This window comes from Oryzias latipes, chromosome 24, assembly GCF_002234675.1.
Source record: "Oryzias latipes chromosome 24, ASM223467v1".
In the NCBI taxonomy this organism is placed as follows: domain Eukaryota; kingdom Metazoa; phylum Chordata; class Actinopteri; order Beloniformes; family Adrianichthyidae; genus Oryzias; species Oryzias latipes.
In genome coordinates this window covers 6,553,638-6,571,477 of record NC_019882.2, presented here as the reverse complement: position 1 = coordinate 6,571,477, position 17,840 = coordinate 6,553,638, and the positions used below count along the sequence as shown (strand labels likewise).

The 17,840-nt window shown below is 40.7% G+C and overlaps 1 protein-coding gene across 1 annotated transcript; it reads left to right on the top strand.

Annotated features, from left to right (window-relative positions):
• Positions 1–4,169: 4,169 nt before the first annotated feature.
• LOC101158739 (apolipoprotein B-100) lies at positions 4,170–17,460 on the top strand. The gene is made up of 26 exons (XM_011491576.3): positions 4,170–4,284; positions 4,544–4,588; positions 4,871–4,983; positions 5,063–5,208; positions 5,284–5,431; positions 5,820–5,972; positions 6,071–6,195; positions 6,294–6,379; positions 6,467–6,917; positions 7,007–7,121; positions 7,206–7,352; positions 7,469–7,680; positions 7,761–7,980; positions 8,069–8,242; positions 8,317–8,511; positions 8,605–8,772; positions 8,909–9,114; positions 9,278–9,448; positions 9,548–9,678; positions 9,773–9,974; positions 10,088–10,260; positions 10,345–10,520; positions 10,612–10,727; positions 10,815–11,188; positions 11,282–15,975; positions 16,079–17,460. The coding sequence occupies exons 1-26, from the start codon at positions 4,230–4,232 to the stop codon at positions 17,195–17,197; spliced, it is 9,915 nt and encodes a 3,304-aa protein (XP_011489878.1). The 5' UTR covers positions 4,170–4,229; the 3' UTR covers positions 17,198–17,460.
• The last annotated feature ends 380 nt before the right edge of the window (positions 17,461–17,840 follow it).

The following is a 17,840-nucleotide window of genomic DNA, read 5'->3' as shown; positions in this document are numbered from 1 at the left end:
CAAGGCCCAAAAGGAGAGAATTCACAGACACTCGGTTTGGTTGTACTATCAGGTCATACCCAATGCTGAGGAAGTCATGGTGCATAGAGAGGCACAGCGGTTTGCAGAGTCGGTTCCTGCTCTGCAGGCCTATGATGATGCCAAAGCGTCCATGGCCAAGCCATAAAACCTCACTTGGCTCCTAACGAGAGTCGGGCTGTAACCATAAATCACTTTGGACCTTTGAAGCAAGTGGAAATGTGCTAAATATATATACAATGTGAGTATACATCCCTTTAAAAGCTGTTGAAAATAGTGTTTGTGGTGTTCTTAACACGTTCTTTTGCCTGTTTTCTCATAATGGAGGGCATGAATAAAGTTTAGCATAAAATTGCATTTCTGAGTATTTCTTTGTTTAAATTGTGGTAAATCAGGAGCAGACAGAAAATGTTGTTTATAAAAGTGTGTAGATGTGACACAAGCTCCCAGCTTTGCTTCATTCTGATGCATCTACTTGTAGACAACTAGATTTATGACGGTCTTTGTTTTCCTCGCTCGAGCTGACTGTATGGCTGGATAGCTCCAATATTGCTCGCCTTTATAGTAAAGTTAGATTGTGGGTGTGAAGGGCTGTAAGCTAGTGGGAAAACATGTAAACTGATGGCTGACGGGAAATGCAGACAGGCATAACCAACGCCAACAGTTTCGCTCACAACTCAGAGGCAAATTTCTAATGAACTCCTGCTGCTCTGCAGAAAAGATGTTCTAGAAAACAATACAGTTTTTTTTTTTTATTATGGCTTAAAACAGCATAATCATAAATAAAAGACCACTGAGAAGTCTTTCACAAAATAACAAAAGATGATAGGAGTAGGACTCTAAAAGATGGGACTCATTCCTTAACTTACTGAACCTTATTGATCCGACTGGTGAAAATCCACAGCTTCACAAATTGAACTTTGACAGGAATTGAGACTCCCACAAACAGCGAGGCAGCTTTAGCTGATCTGCAGCACTTTGCTGTCACTGTTCATTCTTCTATAAAAAAAAAGTTCACACAACTACTCAACTTTTATCATTTTATGCTGTCAGAACAATTTTCAATTAAATATGGTAAATTAGAGATAACTGTACTTGTCATCTGCTCCAATAGGTCACCAGGGAAACATGGTTCATACTGTACTCCCTCTGCTGATTTCAGTTTTTTGTGATAACGGCTTCTTTTTCAGTCTGGTTTCCTTATCTTGAGTTTGCTTCATGCACACACTTCCTTCACTGGGGGAAAGGTTTTCCTTAGAAGCTGAGACACTAAAAAGGAGACTTACAGAATGAACTTGCATGATGTAACTCGCTCATGTGGATTGAAACAAGACTGGAAAATATTATATAAAATGATTACTGAAAAGTTTCTCCACAAAGCAACTATTGTATCTGCTCCACATTGTGTCGAACAAACCAATATTATTGTGTTTTTTTCTTTGCATTAAACCCATTTTTTGGAAAGTTGGCGAAAACATCTGAAAGATTGTAAACCCAAGCACAATAATGATGGTATGATGTCAGGGCAGGTATCATAACAGGTGGAAGACTCAAATGTAACAGGGGAAGCAGATAGAAATAAAGAAACTAATAAAGAAGGAACAAAGAGAAAACCAAAGCAGATGATGAGGAAGGCGAAAAGAAATAACAACAATGCAATGAGGCTGGGGTTTTTTTTGTGTAGCTCCACAGAAGCTTTGGCTTATAATAAAAGACAACATTTAATGAAGTAATTAGTGTTGTTTGTTTTAAATAAAAGTACCAAAAAAGCTATTTCATTTATGTGCAACATTGCAGTGAGAAGCAGCTTTATCCTGTCTGAATTTAGGTTCGACGAGCTGATTTTGTCCTGCAGATCTTTAATCTTTTCAGATTCTGTACTACCTGTAGAATCAACAGATATTTGGTTCCCACATTGACAAGCATGTATTTTCTATAATGAACTGGTATCCAATATTAGTTGTTTAATTTAGTTGTCACCCTAATTCCAGCAATGAAACTCAAAATGTAATCTAGTGGGCCCTAATTCGAGCCCTGATTTCAGCATTTCAGGGCTCTGAGTCTATTTGGTCTGAATTTGAGCCTTAATTTTAGCTCTGAAGACTGAATCTGAGTCTATTCAGCCTTAATTTCAGGACTGAAAATCATCTGAGTCTACTTAGCATCATGATTTTCAATATTATTTTAGTCTTTTTTCCTCACTTTCTCACTCAATTATTTCTTGCTTCAGGTAAACAAAATTGTGCCTTTAACCATTTAAATTTGGGCATCTGGTAAGACTAAGATTAAATGGTCAATAATTCATTCATGTCATAAACAAAAAAGATTTCCATCCATCAATCTTCAGAACCAGCTGAAACCCTTTCAACGTCACAAGAAATGAAAAATTTCCTTTCAGAAAATTCTGGACCAAAGTAAGAATATTGATTTTAGCTGTAAGCTTTAGGTCAATTCATTGAAAATTAAGAATATCGCATTCTTAGTTTTATTTAAATCAAGTTAAAGTGTTTACCAACTAGTGAGTCCCTAAAACGTTTGTAACACAATTTCAAAGTTTTGGGATTTTGTGAGGTTTGGTTCTCGGTTCTCTTTCTGTTTTCTATGCAGACTGTTTCTGGCTTTTGCTCAAGAACCCCGCACATTTATCCATGGTTCCCTGCATCACAGAGAAAGATTATTTGTTCCAATTAAGTCTGTTGGCTTTTAAAATGTTTAAAGTCCTGAGTTTTTGTTGTGTTTTGAGGGATCTTGTTTCATGCACCACACTGCTATTTAAAAAATTAAAAACCAATTTCTGATTTAAATGAGGGAGAAAAGACATATTACAATAATCTGTCTAGATATTTCCTTGCACCTGGGTTTCTAACTATTCTCTTGATGCCAGTTTGGGCATTCACAAAGAATCCATGATACTACCACCACCAACCTTCACCTGCCGGGTACCAGATGACATGCGCACAGATTTTGGTTCCCAATTTTTTTCACATAACTAAATAAAAACCAAACTTTGTTAATATCAAATTCTAAGTTTTTTATATAGTCTAAAATTAAACAATTAAGATATATTAAACATTACGGGTCGGTCGTGGTGCAGCGATACGGCGGTTGACCCCGATCGTAAGATTGCAGGTTCGATTTCCGCCTTGCACTCCCATGTATAGAAGTATCCTTGGGCAAGACACTGAACCCCACCTTGCCTCTGGTGGGAGGTTGGCGCCAGTGTTCAGCACCGGCGCTGCCATCAGTGTGTGAATGTGTGTGTGACTGGGTGAATGGGCCTGTGACTGTAAAGCACTTTGGGCCTTCGAGGAAGGAAGAATAGCGTAATATAAGTATACACTAATTACCATTACTGACAGCACAATTTATTCTAAACATCTTTTCGATTCTTCTAAATTAAAGCTTTTGCTTGAGCTCTATTAAATAAAACAGATGCACCAGTGCTTTACATGCTATCATTTCAAATAATTTATATCCATCATTCAAGGAGATTGCATGTTGTAAAACACCCAGAGCTTCAGGTCTGCTCCCATATGTGAAGATAACCGTGTCCGAGCAGCAAGACGTGACTCAAGTTTCGGTTCTGCGTCAGTGTTGAGAAGGACAAAAGTTCACTCCAGGTTCTGTAAAGCTCTTTGGTTTCTTTTGTTTTCCACACATGGATGTTGTGTTTGCTTTTCGAATTGGCTGAAGGTTGCATTTTCAAACCAAAAAAATTTCTTAATCTCATCCCATTTCAAATTAGTCGAGGTAAAAAACCCAAAATGCAACCATTCCAAAATGCTTTCCTAAATTGTCACAAGAAAAATGATTACATACAAAAAGGAAGTAATTAAATCAAATTCTTAGGATTTATTAATTGTTATATAAAACTGATTATTATATATTTAATTTTAAAATAGCTGTAACTTGTTTATTTTTTTAATCCTTTTTTCCTCTTTCCAAATAACCCAACACACCAAATAAGAAAACAGTAGTAATTTCACATTATCTTCTGGACCACCCCCACCCACTGCTGACAGACATGTCTTTTTACCTTTGGCCTGCCACAAGGGCTGCTCAGACTTTGGAAGCAGGACAACATATCTTCAAGTCACAGCAATCACCTACAGTAAAACTGGAGGTCTATAAAAGCCTGAAGACTCAAGCCCAAGGATTAGTCTTCAGAGAAAGAGGGAGACTCTCCTCAACTCACAAGAGCTGAACCCATCATGTGGGGTCCCAAGCTCTGTCTTTTGCTGCTTCTGGGGTCATACTCAGTTGCCCGTGAGTATTCTGCTGTTGTTTTAAGGAAAAAAAGATGCATATAGTTCATATTTAAAGATAAATCTTTTCTAAAAATCAATCTACTGCAGGAATAGTTAAAATAATGCTAACAATTTTCAGAAAATGGCTTTACTGGTAATTTACTTAAGATGGAATGTTAATTGTAAATACAGTAGTTTATTTTTTAATTTTAAATATTTAGAAGTTACGTTGAAACTGAATCCTGAGTTTAAGCAAACTGTGTTGTCATCCTTTACAGAGCAAGATGTGGAAAGAGTTGAAGAACACTCTCCAGTTTGCTTTTGTGAGTTTTCTTTTTTGGATTTTCTTCCTCTGTTTGTGTGCATATTTATATCTAAAATAGCAATCTTCCTGAGAAAACTGAGTTTTAATGTACTTAAAATGTGTAATATCTATTCAAGTATGAGTCATTTAAAACTGTGTAAGGGAAAATATTTCACTTAGACAAAAGCCACAAACTAACTTGAAATATTTAAACATTGTAATTGTAATTAAACAGAACAAATATTATTTTGAGAGTAAAATAACACGAGAGATTTCATTTTATTATACCTTTTGTTGACAGTGGCCAAAAGATACGGACATTTCAAGCGGTTTGTCTACAGCTACAAAGCTGAAACTTTTAACAGCGTAAACGGTGCAAGTGATAACAAAAGCGGCCCCAGAGTCTCCTGCACAGTAAGTCCCCCCTTACTCAGCTCCTATACCTTATATTTGATTCAGACGCTCCAAGAAACATGCTAAATGTGCTTCTCAGGTCGAGGTCGACGTACCCCAGACATGTAGCTTCATCCTTCGCACAACGGAGTGCTCTCTGAGCGAGATCTCCGGAGTGGACGATGGTGGGAACCCGGTGTACCGTGTTGCTGCTGAAGCGGAGGCTTTTAGAACTGCAATGGCCAAGTAAATTCAATCAGAACTGCATTTGATGTGTTTTTTTAAAACTGCCCACTAGAGATTTGGTTGTGAATTCCACAGGAACCCTTTGAGGGTCGCAGTGGAAAGACAGACTGAGGTCAAACTCTACCCTGAAGATGATGAGCCTGTAAACATCCTGAACATTAAGAGGGGAATCGTCTCTGCTCTTATGGTGCCCGAAATGACAGAAGAGAAAAACCAAAATGTGGTAAATCTTTTTGCGTGTTTGTCGCCTATTCGTTGCCACATCGATGTTTTTTTGTGGGTTTATGGCTGTCGACTAATAAAGTGGAGCTTGATCCAGGTTGAGATGTAGTCATGCAAAGATAAACAAGTTACACAACAAGCAGATAAAGTGTCCCAATCCCAAGTGATAAATTGTCTCCTGTAGGACACGTTCTCATAGTGACAACTTTCAGGTCAAAGTCCCAGATTAGTTTATCTCTACTTTGGCATCACCTGCTCCCATAACAAGAAGAATTATTGATTATCTAGCATATGGAGATAATGAAGACAGAGGAAATGTTTTCTTCATCAATTTATCAGTTTGGTTTCTTCCTTTAGCATTCATTTGGCCTTTTTTTCCTCCCTTTTAGCCCACTGTTCATGGAGTGTGCTCCACAGACATTACTGTCAATTCCAGAGAGGAGATCCCCACTGATGTGACGCTAATCAGGGATCTGTCCAAATGCGACGGCTTCACCGCCCACAGACAACACACCAGTCCTCTGGCCCTCATCTCTGGCATGGTGAGCAACAATCTGATTCCCTGCCATGACTGCACTCTCCCTGGAAAACTCGAGTGAGCCAAACCTTGCATGTCTCACTGGGCTCCTTCAACTTTCAGAACTACCCCTTATCCAAAATGATCAGCAGTACCCAGACCTGTAACTACAAGTTTGACAACCAGATGAAGCACATGACCAGTGGATCCTGCACGGAGAAACACGTCTTCCTGCCCTTCTCCCACAAGTAGGTTTGAAAAATATTATTCAAATTTGACTTTTTTCTACCAAAAAAAGTCTCATTTAGATGTTTATACAAAATTTTAATATTTTATCTCTTAAAAGGAATGAGTACGGGATTTCAGCAGTTGTCAGGCAGACTGTCACCCTAAGAGAAACTGAGCAGATCAACGACAGAATCTTTGACATCAGTGAGTTTTTTACCGTTTCACATCTTATATGTTTAAACATGTACACTCCTCCACAATGTTCTCATTGTGTGCTGTAACCTCGCCCAGATGAGGCCAGCCTCAGACACCTGTCGATGGAAGTGGCTGATGACAAGTCGCCGCTGCAGACCAAAGATGCTGTGATTGCCACAATGCAGAAGCTCAACACCTTGTCCCAGACCGCTAATGGCGAGGAGCGTGCCGGCCTCTTTCGCGAGCTGGTTTCAGAGCTCCGTGGTTTGAAGGCCGACCTCCTGCGCTCCGTCACCGATGAAATGATGGACATCTCCAGCTCACTGGCGTGGCAGGCTCTGATTCAGTGTGGTACACCGGAATGCACCAGCGCCATCCTGAAAACTCTCAGGACCTACGACAGTGCTGCCATGGAGGTCGATGCTGTTGTTTACGCCATGGGAATGCTCCAACACCCCTCCCGCTTGATGGTGAAAGATTTGCTGGAAATGGCTCAGTCCAAACAAAGCAAACCCATCATGTATGCCCTCAGCATTGCCACCAGGAAGTAAGTGAAAAAAAGAGAGACAAAAACCATTCTCACCAGTTACTGTTAAACATTTGCACTACTTCAATGGTGTTACTGTTGTTCTCCAGGTTATTCAAGTCTGAAGGAGTCACCCCAGAGATCAATGATGTCTATGAGTTTGTGACCTCCATTCTGGGGGCAGACTGTCCAGGAGAAAAAGAGCTGACTTTCCTGACCCTAAGGGTAGGTCACAAACATGCAGCAGAACAGAAAACCTTTGTGGTGATTTTTTTGTCATTACTATTCCTAATACATTCTTAAATTCAGGTTGTTGGTAACATGGGAGATGCAATGGAGTCTGTTGACCCTAAAATCAAGACCACCCTTGTGAAGTGCATGAGGCAACCTGCAACCACCCTGTCCGTGCAGCTCGCTGCCATCCAGGCCTTCAGGCGCATGTCTGTGAATGATGAGGTAGCGTACATTTTACCACACTCGAACATCCTCCCGCTTTGTCATTCTTCACTGCAAAACCTCAAAAAATATGGGGGAAAACAGTAAAGCAAAGTCAATGTTATCCTCCCATATAGGTTCGATCCAACCTCCAGCGGGTCAGTCAGTATCCCAAGGGTGCGGTGCAAAAGCGCCTGGCAGCCTACCTGATCCTGATGAGGAATCCACAGGACAGTGACATTGAGGCAGTGACGAAGATTCTCACACAGGAGCAAAACCCTCAAGTCAAGGCGTTTGTGTCCTCACACATCTACAACATCATTTCCTCAAATGATCCAGACACCAAAAGGTAAGAAAAAACCTAATGTCCCATTTCCATCCAATTTTATCAGAATGATTTATAATGTTCTACGCTCACCCTCTCCTTAGCTTTGGTAAGAAAATCTTGGACGCCATGGAGGACACAGATGTTGCCACACACTACGACTATACCATAAAATCCAGAAACTACAAACTGGGTATGGCACATGAGAGCTTGCAGGCCAGCGTTCAGGGAAACGTAATTTTTGATCCAAGCAGTCGGCTGCCAAGGGAGGTCCTGTTAGAAACAACCCTGAAGGCTTTTGGCTACAGTTCTGATATCTGGGAGGTATGTGTTGCGGTTGGCCATAGCTTGTAAAAAAAAAAATATTTAAAAAAATGATTTGGATGAAACAATCCCTGATATTTTTCCATAGGTTGGTATGGAGGGAAAAGGCTTTGAACCAACAATTGAGGCTCTGTTTGGAGAGAATGGTTTCTTCCCCGACACTGTGTCCAAAGCTCTGTACTGGGTAGAGGGAAAACTTCCACCAAAGGTCAAAGAAGTTCTCAATAACTGGGTTGCCCCATTGAAACCAGAGGGCCAAAAGGTATGTCACCATTTATAATAAATGATGTTACCTTTTGTTTTTCTTCTGTTTAATCCAACACAATCTCATTTTAGGTTCCTGAAAATCTGATGAGAGAAATTCTTCAAAACTTCAACAAGCTGGTTAAAGATCTGCAAAGTCAGGAGTCCCCAGAGGCCATGGCCTACCTGAGGATCATGGGAGCTGAGCTTGGCTTCATCAAGGGCAGCGATCTGAAGTCAGTTGCTGAGATGTATGCAAACATTTTCCAGAAGATCACTCCCAGCAAGGTATTATTTTGTGGTCATAATGCATGGAAATGCTGCAAAACAGACGTTTTATTTAGGAAAGTTCTGTAATTGTTGGTTCTTTCTACTTGTCAGGTTCTGGCGGCGCTGATGTCTTCCACACAGAATGACATTTTTGCCCACTACATCTTTATGGACAACAAATTCATCATGCCAACAGCTTCTGGCCTGCCTCTGGCATTTGCTCTGTCTGGTACCTTTGCTCCTGGCGCCAAAGGACGTTTAAGCATTGATCCAAACATGGTATGTTTTTCATCTTTTCAGTCCAAACACCACTTTTTTTCTATTAATTGTATTGTCTGTAAGTCATAAAACCCTGTCAGTTCCAATTTTTGCTATCATTCTGATTTTTTTTCTATATGATGTTTTTTATCCACAGAAAACAGTGTCATTTAGTCCCTCTTTTGGAGTTGAGTTCACGACTCAGATGGGAGTCCACATTCCAGAATTTGTTGAGTCTGCTGTTGAGATGCACACCACCGTGTACCATGAGAGTGCCTTCAAAGCTAAGATCACCATGGAGCCAGACCAATTCAAGCTATCCATCCCTGCTCCAGAAGGCACCATGAAGCTCCTCAGATTAAGGTATTGTTGTTGTTTTTTTAAAAGTAGTCAAACTATGTAGTATTATGATGTGGTTCAATAAGAATGTGAACCAGCACTTAAGGCAAGATTAAATTGTGCATTTCTTGTGAAAATCCTCAGATTAACTATTTGCTTACTATTTTACTCTTTTTTTCCTAAACAGCAACAAAGTGATGATTGTGGGAGCTGAACAGGCCACTCTGATCCCACACAGACAGAGTGAGTCAAAGTGTAGGCCTGTATTCACAGGAGTCAAATATTGCATCAAAACACTTCTGCCTGAGGCTGGTGAGCGGAGCGATGCTCCTTACTTCCCTGTAAATGGAGAGACAACGTAAGTGTAATGTTTTTTTGTTCATATTCTGAATCTATGCACAATATATATAAATTATTTATAAGAACTAACCAGGACTTTTCATTTTTTCAACTGTAGACTTGCTATTGACATTGAACCCACTGAAGAAGTGTCTGAGTACACGGCCACAGTTTCCTACAAACTCCTTAGTGAAGGAAATGAGGGCCGGCAGAAGGTTGATACCTTGAAGGTGATCCTGAGAGCAGAAGGTAAAACCAGCATGGTTAAAATCACGTTCTGATAGTACTTTTTATTCTACACTGTTCAGGAATGAACCTGTGGCTTTTCCAAATATGATTTCAGGTGATCAGCCTTCAGAAGCCATGGCCACCATGAAATACAACAGGAACAGGAACACGTTCACCACTCAAATCCAGATTCCAGACTTTGATGTTGAGAGCGGCATTAAAATTGGTGTATTAGGGAACAGTGCAAGGGGCAAATCCATCATCTTTGAGATCTCCAACAAGAACGAGCCCCAGCTTTCGTTGATTGGCCGTGCCAAGTGTGTAAAATTGTGTATTTCAAAGATTCACATGAAAGAAATGTTCATTCTATTGCTTTTAAAAATGTAAGAATTCAGCTGAACCTTCTGCTAACTTTTTTCATTCATCACAGACTTCAGGCCATGGCTGATGGCATGCTGCAGGTGCAGCTAGTGGTTCCCTCACTTAAGACTGATGCCACTCTCAGTGCCACTATGAACAAAGCTGAAGGACTCACCCTGCAGTTGAAGAGTGACATCAAACTCCCAGAAATGGCTTCTGTTCAGACAGTCACCTTTAAATATGGTATATAAATTAAGCCATATTTGCAGTCACTAGGAAAGAAAGTCCTCAACTTACATGTAACTAAAAAACGTGTTTGTATTTTAGGGGAAGAACAGGCTGAGGTTCAGCTGATGTCCAACATGAATGCTGACACTGAGGTTCCAGTGCAATACTCCAAAGCTCTTCAGGCCTGGACCAAGACATTTGCTGAGGAAATCATGAACCATCAGGTGGTTAACACGGACATGAAACTACGGCAAATCCTGAACAAGGGACTTGAGGTAAAAAAAAAAAAGCAATTGCAGAAAGCTACTTTTACATTGTTTCTCATTCATGTAAAAATAATGACATTTATTTAATACAATTTTTTAGGCTGGCAACATCTGGCTTGACAAGATCTCAACTGATGTTCCTTACATTAAGAATCTGAGGAACAGTATTTCCACAGTGGAAATGCCATCAATGCCTGAAAACCTTTTCGTGAACCTGTAAGTGTCATTAACTAGAAAAGTTCAAACTGATTAAATTATTTTCTACACCTTTGTGATATATGCTTGTTTTTTACATCTCACCAGTGAAAGCACACTGAAATACAAGTTCAACCAGAACCGCTTCACCATGACCATCCCGCTGCCCCTCGGAGGCAAATCGTCAAAGGAGCTGAGGATACCTCAAGTGGTCACATCCCCGCAAATATCCGTTCCTCAGCTGGGTATGGAGCTTGCCCCTCAGGCAATCCAAATCCCAACTTTCACCATACCCTCTGAGTATGATCTCACCTTGCCTCTGATGGGAATGGTGGAAATTTCTACCAAGATGGAAAGCAACTTTTATCACTGGAATGGAAAGGTTGGAGTAGGTAACAACACTGGCGAGTCCCCCAACTATGTGGCCAACTTCAAGATCAAGGCTGAGAGTCCAATCAAAGTTCTCTCCTTCTCAACAGAAGGTATGTTGACTTTATTCTGTTCCACAAATACTTTATAAAATTACAGAACTATATTGACATTTGAACATAACAATCATATTTTCTATTTTATAGGTTCATACTCTATCACAGACACAGAAGGCAAAACTATTGAAGTCATTCTGGATGGATCCTTGAAACACATGCTCATTGACACTGAGTTCAGTGTGCTGGAAAGCATTGCTGTCACAGAAAACATACTTGCAACCGGTCGCTACAACATAAAGGCTGTCTCATCAGTGGGTCTGGACACATCTGCGACCGTCACCACCCAGTGCACCCTCGACTCCAGCGTACTCTTTGGTGATCTTAATGCTGATGCCAGTGTGACTGTCGGGCCCATGGTTGCCAGATCAAACTATCTTCACACCTTTTCTTTTGAGCCAGCAAAGAAAGAAGCAAAAATGGAGAGCACGCTGAATGTAAACTCTGAAATAGTGAAGCTTTCAAACAAAGTTAAGGTATCCTATGAAAACGATGAATTTCTGTATGAGTCCAACATCAACATGAACAGTGACCTAGTCAGACACACCACCAAGGTAGGCTTCAGCTACAAGGACACCAAGCTCACCTTCCAGTCAGATTCTGTGACCAATGCCGAAGGGGAGAAGATGCTTCGTAGTCAGATAGAGATGTCTGCTGCTGGAGGACAGGCCACCCTCAGAATTGAGAATCAAGCTGATGATACAAGGAACCGTGTCTACTCTTTGCTTACTGGCTCTTTGAACCCCTCTGGGTTGGAAATCAATGCCGATGCCTCCATGAACATCTTCTCAAGCATTGCATCTCACAAAGCCACCTTGACCCTAACCACAAATGGGCTGACAACCAGCTGCACAACAACCGCCCACCACAGCCCGCTGACTTTTGAGAATATTTTCCACGGTGGAGTTGACACGTCTGGCGCCACCTTGTCTCTCACAACCAAAGGAGGCATTAAAGACAACAAAGCTGAGCTCAACGTTGAGGGAAATCTTGCAAAGACAGAGATCTATTTCAATGGCATGTTTAAGGCTAACCTCTTTGACCTGGACAGTATGAACAGAGTGAACTTCAGACTGAATGAAGATGGCCTTGTTTTCTCTAACAACGTAGTTGGATCTTTTGGTGAGCTGAAAACCGAAAACACCAATTCAATGTCTCTTTCACTGAGATCTTTTACCCTCCAGTCCAAAACTAACAACTTCCTTGACAAGAGCAACTCCTACATGCATGACATTTCAGTTAATGTTGAGCCTTACATTGCATCCGTTAACGTGAAAAATGACCTCAAGGTATTGGCAATTAGCTTTGTAAATGATGCACAATTTAGCGCAAAGCCCTACAACATAGAACTGATCGGAACCCTGAATGGAGTTTACTCAGAGGAGGAGCTCAAGCACACTTATGAATTCAAATTTGTTGACACAGTCTTCTCTACAAAAACCAATACCATTGGAAAACTCCTGGGTTCTCAGATTACCCAGACTACTGACATGGAGGTTGCTGGTCTCAGCGTGAAGCTCAACAATGTGGCCAACTTCAACTCCCCAACTATTCGCCTGGACAACAAAATAAAGACCACCGCTGAACCCTTTGTTCTCAACATTGATGCCATTTTTAACTCAAATGGTCAAGTCTATTTTTTTGGAAAACATAATGGGGAGGTTTACAGCAAATTTCTCCTTAAAGCAGAACCCACATTGTTCACAGAGTCATTTGAGTATAGAGCCTCAACCACCCATGAAATGGAGTGCGGACAAACCATCAAGACCAACGTGGACAACAAATTTAACACCAACCTGAACCTCCAAAAGCAAAGTGTAACACTGAAGATGACAACCAAAGTAAACGACCATGCCTTTGATGAAGAGATGAATGCATATAATGATGCCGAAAAAATGGGTGTTGAAATGAGAGGAGCAGTCTCAACCCCTTTGTTCAGCGATGCCACCCAAGATTACATCATTTCTGGATTTGTGAAATACGACAAGAACAGCGACAGCCACTTCATCCAGATTCCTTTTGTTGACCATCTGCCTGCAGTCATTGAAAAGATGAAAGTCGCTCTGATGGGTCTGATGGACAGTAGCATTGACATGTGCAAAAACCTTGACTCAACATATGGGATCAGTGTCTATTTCAACAGCAAGGTTGCAGAACTTAAAGAAGTTGTGGACAATTTTGACTTCAATCTCTTTGTCCAAGATGTGAAAATGTTCATCAAGCCAATGGAGAAGTTCATCACAAACCTCACAGTAAGGTTCCCAGCCAACAAAGTCATCAGTTTCCTAAAATCTATCAAGGACAAAGTTGAGACCGCAATCAAGAATAGCAACATTTCCAGCAGGTTGAATGCAATTTATTCCAAGTTAGAAGAGTTTCTGTCCAACTACAAGGTTGAAAAAATTGTTGGAGAACTCATGGATGAGGTAGTTAAAATGATGAAGCAGTATCAAGTCAAGGAGAAGATTCAGCAAATATTTGATGCTTTCAAAAGCATTGACATCCAGCCATTGGTGAAAAAAGTTAAGATCCCTGTTCAGGAACTGCTGAATGAGCTATATTCATTTGACTTCAAACTGCTGATGGATGACATAAGTGACTACCTCACAAGACTGATCCAGAAAATCAAATCTTTTGATTATGACACCTTAACCATGGAGCTCAAGGAGAAAGTGGCAGAGATGAGTATGATCCCCTGTTTTGGAAAACTTTATGGTGAGTTCAGAATTACTTCTCCTCATTACAAACTTAGTACCACTGCTGACATGGAGAACGTAACAACCACATCCGTCACGCCCGAGTTTAAAATGAACCTCAATTCAAGAGCTCAGTCTTCTTTGAAAATCCTTGACTACACTGTGGATGCCACGGCACATTTTGCTTTGCCCAAAATGAGGCACCTGTCCCTCTCTGAGAGTGTCGATATTGTCCAGTCATCCTTTACTCTAAACCATAAGGGAATGATGAACCTCTATGGCCTGTCAGCCCAAGCTTCTGCCAACACCACAGCAAAAGTCAACACTGAGCTCTATAAGGGAGAGCTGATGAATAATGCATTCTTGGCCATGAGAAATGGGTTTTTTGCCTCAGTGGAGTCCACTTGTCAACACAATCTCAACATGCCACCTCTCAGCATAGTCAGTGAGGGGATGATAAATCAAAAGACTGTCTTTGGGCTTGAAGCAGGCACAGCCCGTCTGACCTTAACCAATGTGGCTCGAGAAAAATATTCCATTCAAGACTTTTCTGATGAGGCAACTCACAAGAGTGACATGGAGGTGGTTATGGATCTCCACACAACCAAATTGACCTTCAACAGTGACACAAACAGCAAGTTTCTGAAATTGGAGGAAGAAATTCTCCTTGATGCATGCGTTTTCCGCCATGTCATTGTTGAGGCCAAGATTGAAACTGAAACGCCTTTTTTGAAGGACAGCGTTACAGAGGTGAAGCTTCAGGCTAAAGCGGAAGACATGAGAATTGACGTCACTGCCTCTCACAAATCAAAGCTGGAGGGTCAGGTTGAAGGAAAGCTTTCAAGTTCTGTTCTTGCTTTAATCAGACCTACAGAGGTTTCATTTGACACCAAAAACAAGGGGAATGCCAAGTTTGTTCTTCCATTCCAGCTGTCAGGCAAAGTAAATCTTCAGAATGACATGGCTTTCACTCTGAACTCCGATGTACACCAAGCAAGCTGGACAGGACTGGCAAGATTCAACCAGTACAAATATTCCCATCTATTCTCAATGGAAAACCTTGATAAAGAAGTTAACATACTTTCCCAAATCAACGCAGAAGCAGATCTTGAAGTGCTGAAGAAAACTGTCACCATTCCTGAAATAACGTTGCCTCTTCTTGGCATAAAGACGCCAACAGTGGAGAACTTTTCCCTGTGGGAAGATGCTGGTTTAGGTTATTTCCTAATCACAACTCAGCAGACATATGAGATGAATTCCAACCTCAAGTACATCAAAAAACCTTATGCCTTAATTAATGTGGGTCCAGTCTTTCAGGGCATTAACAGCAATCTCAAGGTATTACGCGAAAAAGTCATTGTTGGCAAGGAAAAGTTTGCTACCACTCTTGGTTCATCCTACGACAAAGCAAAGGTTCAGTATGAAAAATACAGTTCTAAGGTGCCAGAAACCATTACGGTTCCTGCCTATGAAGTCCCAGTGATTGATTTCGAGTTGTCTTCATTCACAATCCCCCTGCCTGTCCCCAAAACTGTAACGCTGTCTTCTCAGGATGTCTCATCTGCGCTCAGCAAAGTCAGAATTCCAAAGATTTCCTTACCCATAATTGAAACAATCAAGATTCCAAAACTGGGCGATCTGATTTATGAGGGTTCCATGAAGACTGCAGTTATCAATCTCCAAACCAGTGCCACTATTTTTAACCAGGAAGACCTCTCCGCCAAATTTGATGCCTCCTCATCCTCTCCATTTTCTCTTTTGATTGGAAAAATTGAAGGCCAGACCAATGTGAAGTTAGAAGATGACAGCATTAAAGTGGATTCCATCCTTTCTGTTGCACATTCAGTCCTGGAGGGGAACCACAAGAGCAACATTGACCTAAACTATGACACTGTGCAAGCCTCTATCACCAATACAGGAAGGGTGAATCTACCTTCCCAGACCTTGGAAATCAACCAGGAAATTACTGGAAATCCAGTGCAGGGTCTTGTTGTCACCATGTCCACGCCAACTGCAGGTCTCCTTGCTGTTCAGGTGCAAACCAAACGGCTCCCCCAAATGAAAGCAAGAGTCTATGGTCGCTATCCGGTAAGAAACCTGTAATTTTACTATTCACCTTTTGCCAGCTGACAATTTAGATGTCAAGGTGATTTATTTCTGTCTCATTTCTGTGTTTGTTTACTTATAACAGACTGACCTGACAAAGGATGTTGATATCGTTGCCCTCAAGATGTCAGTGATGGACTCTGAGAAGCTGAACCTTCAGGGAACCTGGAATATGGAAATGCCTTATGAGATGATGCTAGGACTGAAGAAACAAGTCCCCTCAGGCATGAACATGCTGTCTGATGCTGCTGTCAAAGCCTACAACAAAATTAACAAGCAATTCAGAAGCCTCAAAAACTATTTAGAAAGAGCTAAGAAGCAGGGGAAAGTTTGGTTCAACAGTGCTATTGAGAGCGTAATGGCATCAGATGTTTCTGATGTTATGACCACTGTCACAGATAGGACCATTGTAATTCTAAAAGAATATCAAAAAAGAGTTAAACTTTTCCTTAACGCTGCTGTGAAATTCCTCAGAGAGACCAAGTTCCGGATTCCAGGTTATGAAGAGAAGCTCTCTGGACTAGAGGTTTACAAGGAGTTTAGTGCTTTTGTTGCTGGTGTATCAGAAGAGGCTGTTGAAAGGATCCCAGGGTACTTTACTATCATGTTTGCAGATGTCCTCGAACAATTCCAAGCTATTGAATTTGTCTTTCCTGGATCTGACCGCATCGTCAGTGGTAAAGAGCTTCTTGATGACTTGTTGTTAGCTTTGAGGCAAATCCAGGAGCAGATAATCATTACAGTGAGGAAACTTGGAGACATCTCACTTGAGGATATTTCGAAAAAATTATATGCATCTGTGCAGTTCACAGTTGCACAGAGTGAGAGGTTTCTTCAGTCTCTAAAATCTCTCAGTGCAGAGAATCTCTCCAGATTTTTCAGCGATCTGATTAGTGATGCAATGAACTCCCAGATTTTTGCCGATGTTGCGCAGCAGCTAAAAGAAATTCACAGAATCATTTTGGAATATTTTAAAGCTGTGTCTGATAAAATCTACAACATTGTGGCGGACGTCTCCACTGAACAGCTAAGATCTGACATCCAGTCCTGGATTGATCTGTCTGTAAAACGCCTAAATTCTTTCCACAACGACATCATCAGAGCTCTCAAAGAAACAACCAAGAATGTTAAAAAGTATGTGAAAGTGACTGACAGACAGATAGATGTGGACATTCCCTTACCATTGGCTGCCAGATTCAACTAAATGATTTTGACTCTCAAAAATACAACATAGTGTTAATCAATTTCTTTGCAACCAACAACACAACCATAAATGCACCAAAAAGCTGAGCAATTGACAGACAATTACGGTACATCCTTTTATCTCTGTACCATTACTCCATGTAATTTTGTTCATTGTGTCACTGCAGACTAACAATTCTTTTCACCCTCATGTGTTTTCTTTATGCCTTGTACTATTTAAAAACCTCTCTGGGTTTCAATAAATACAATTTTTACTGCACAGAAGTCTAACTCGTTTTTTTTTAATATTTTAAATTAATTTTCTGCTGTTCCACCTAAAACACACACACAAAAATGTGCCTCTTAAAAAATATGCTGAAAACAATGGAACTAGATAGCACTCCCAAAGGGACATTAGTCATTAGGAAGTCTAAGTTAAAAATAGTTCTTGTGACACACCATCTTTCTTGTCCTTAAACAAAGCTGGTTGGTGCACAAAACAGCAGGTTTGTGTGTTAACAATGAAATTCACACCAAAACATTCTATTTGCAACTGCTTGACTCGGAGAGAATGACTCATTTTCCAGTTGCAGCTCTTACATCATTTGAGCAATAACTGATTGTAAAATAAATACCCATGATTACCCTATGTATAACCTATCACA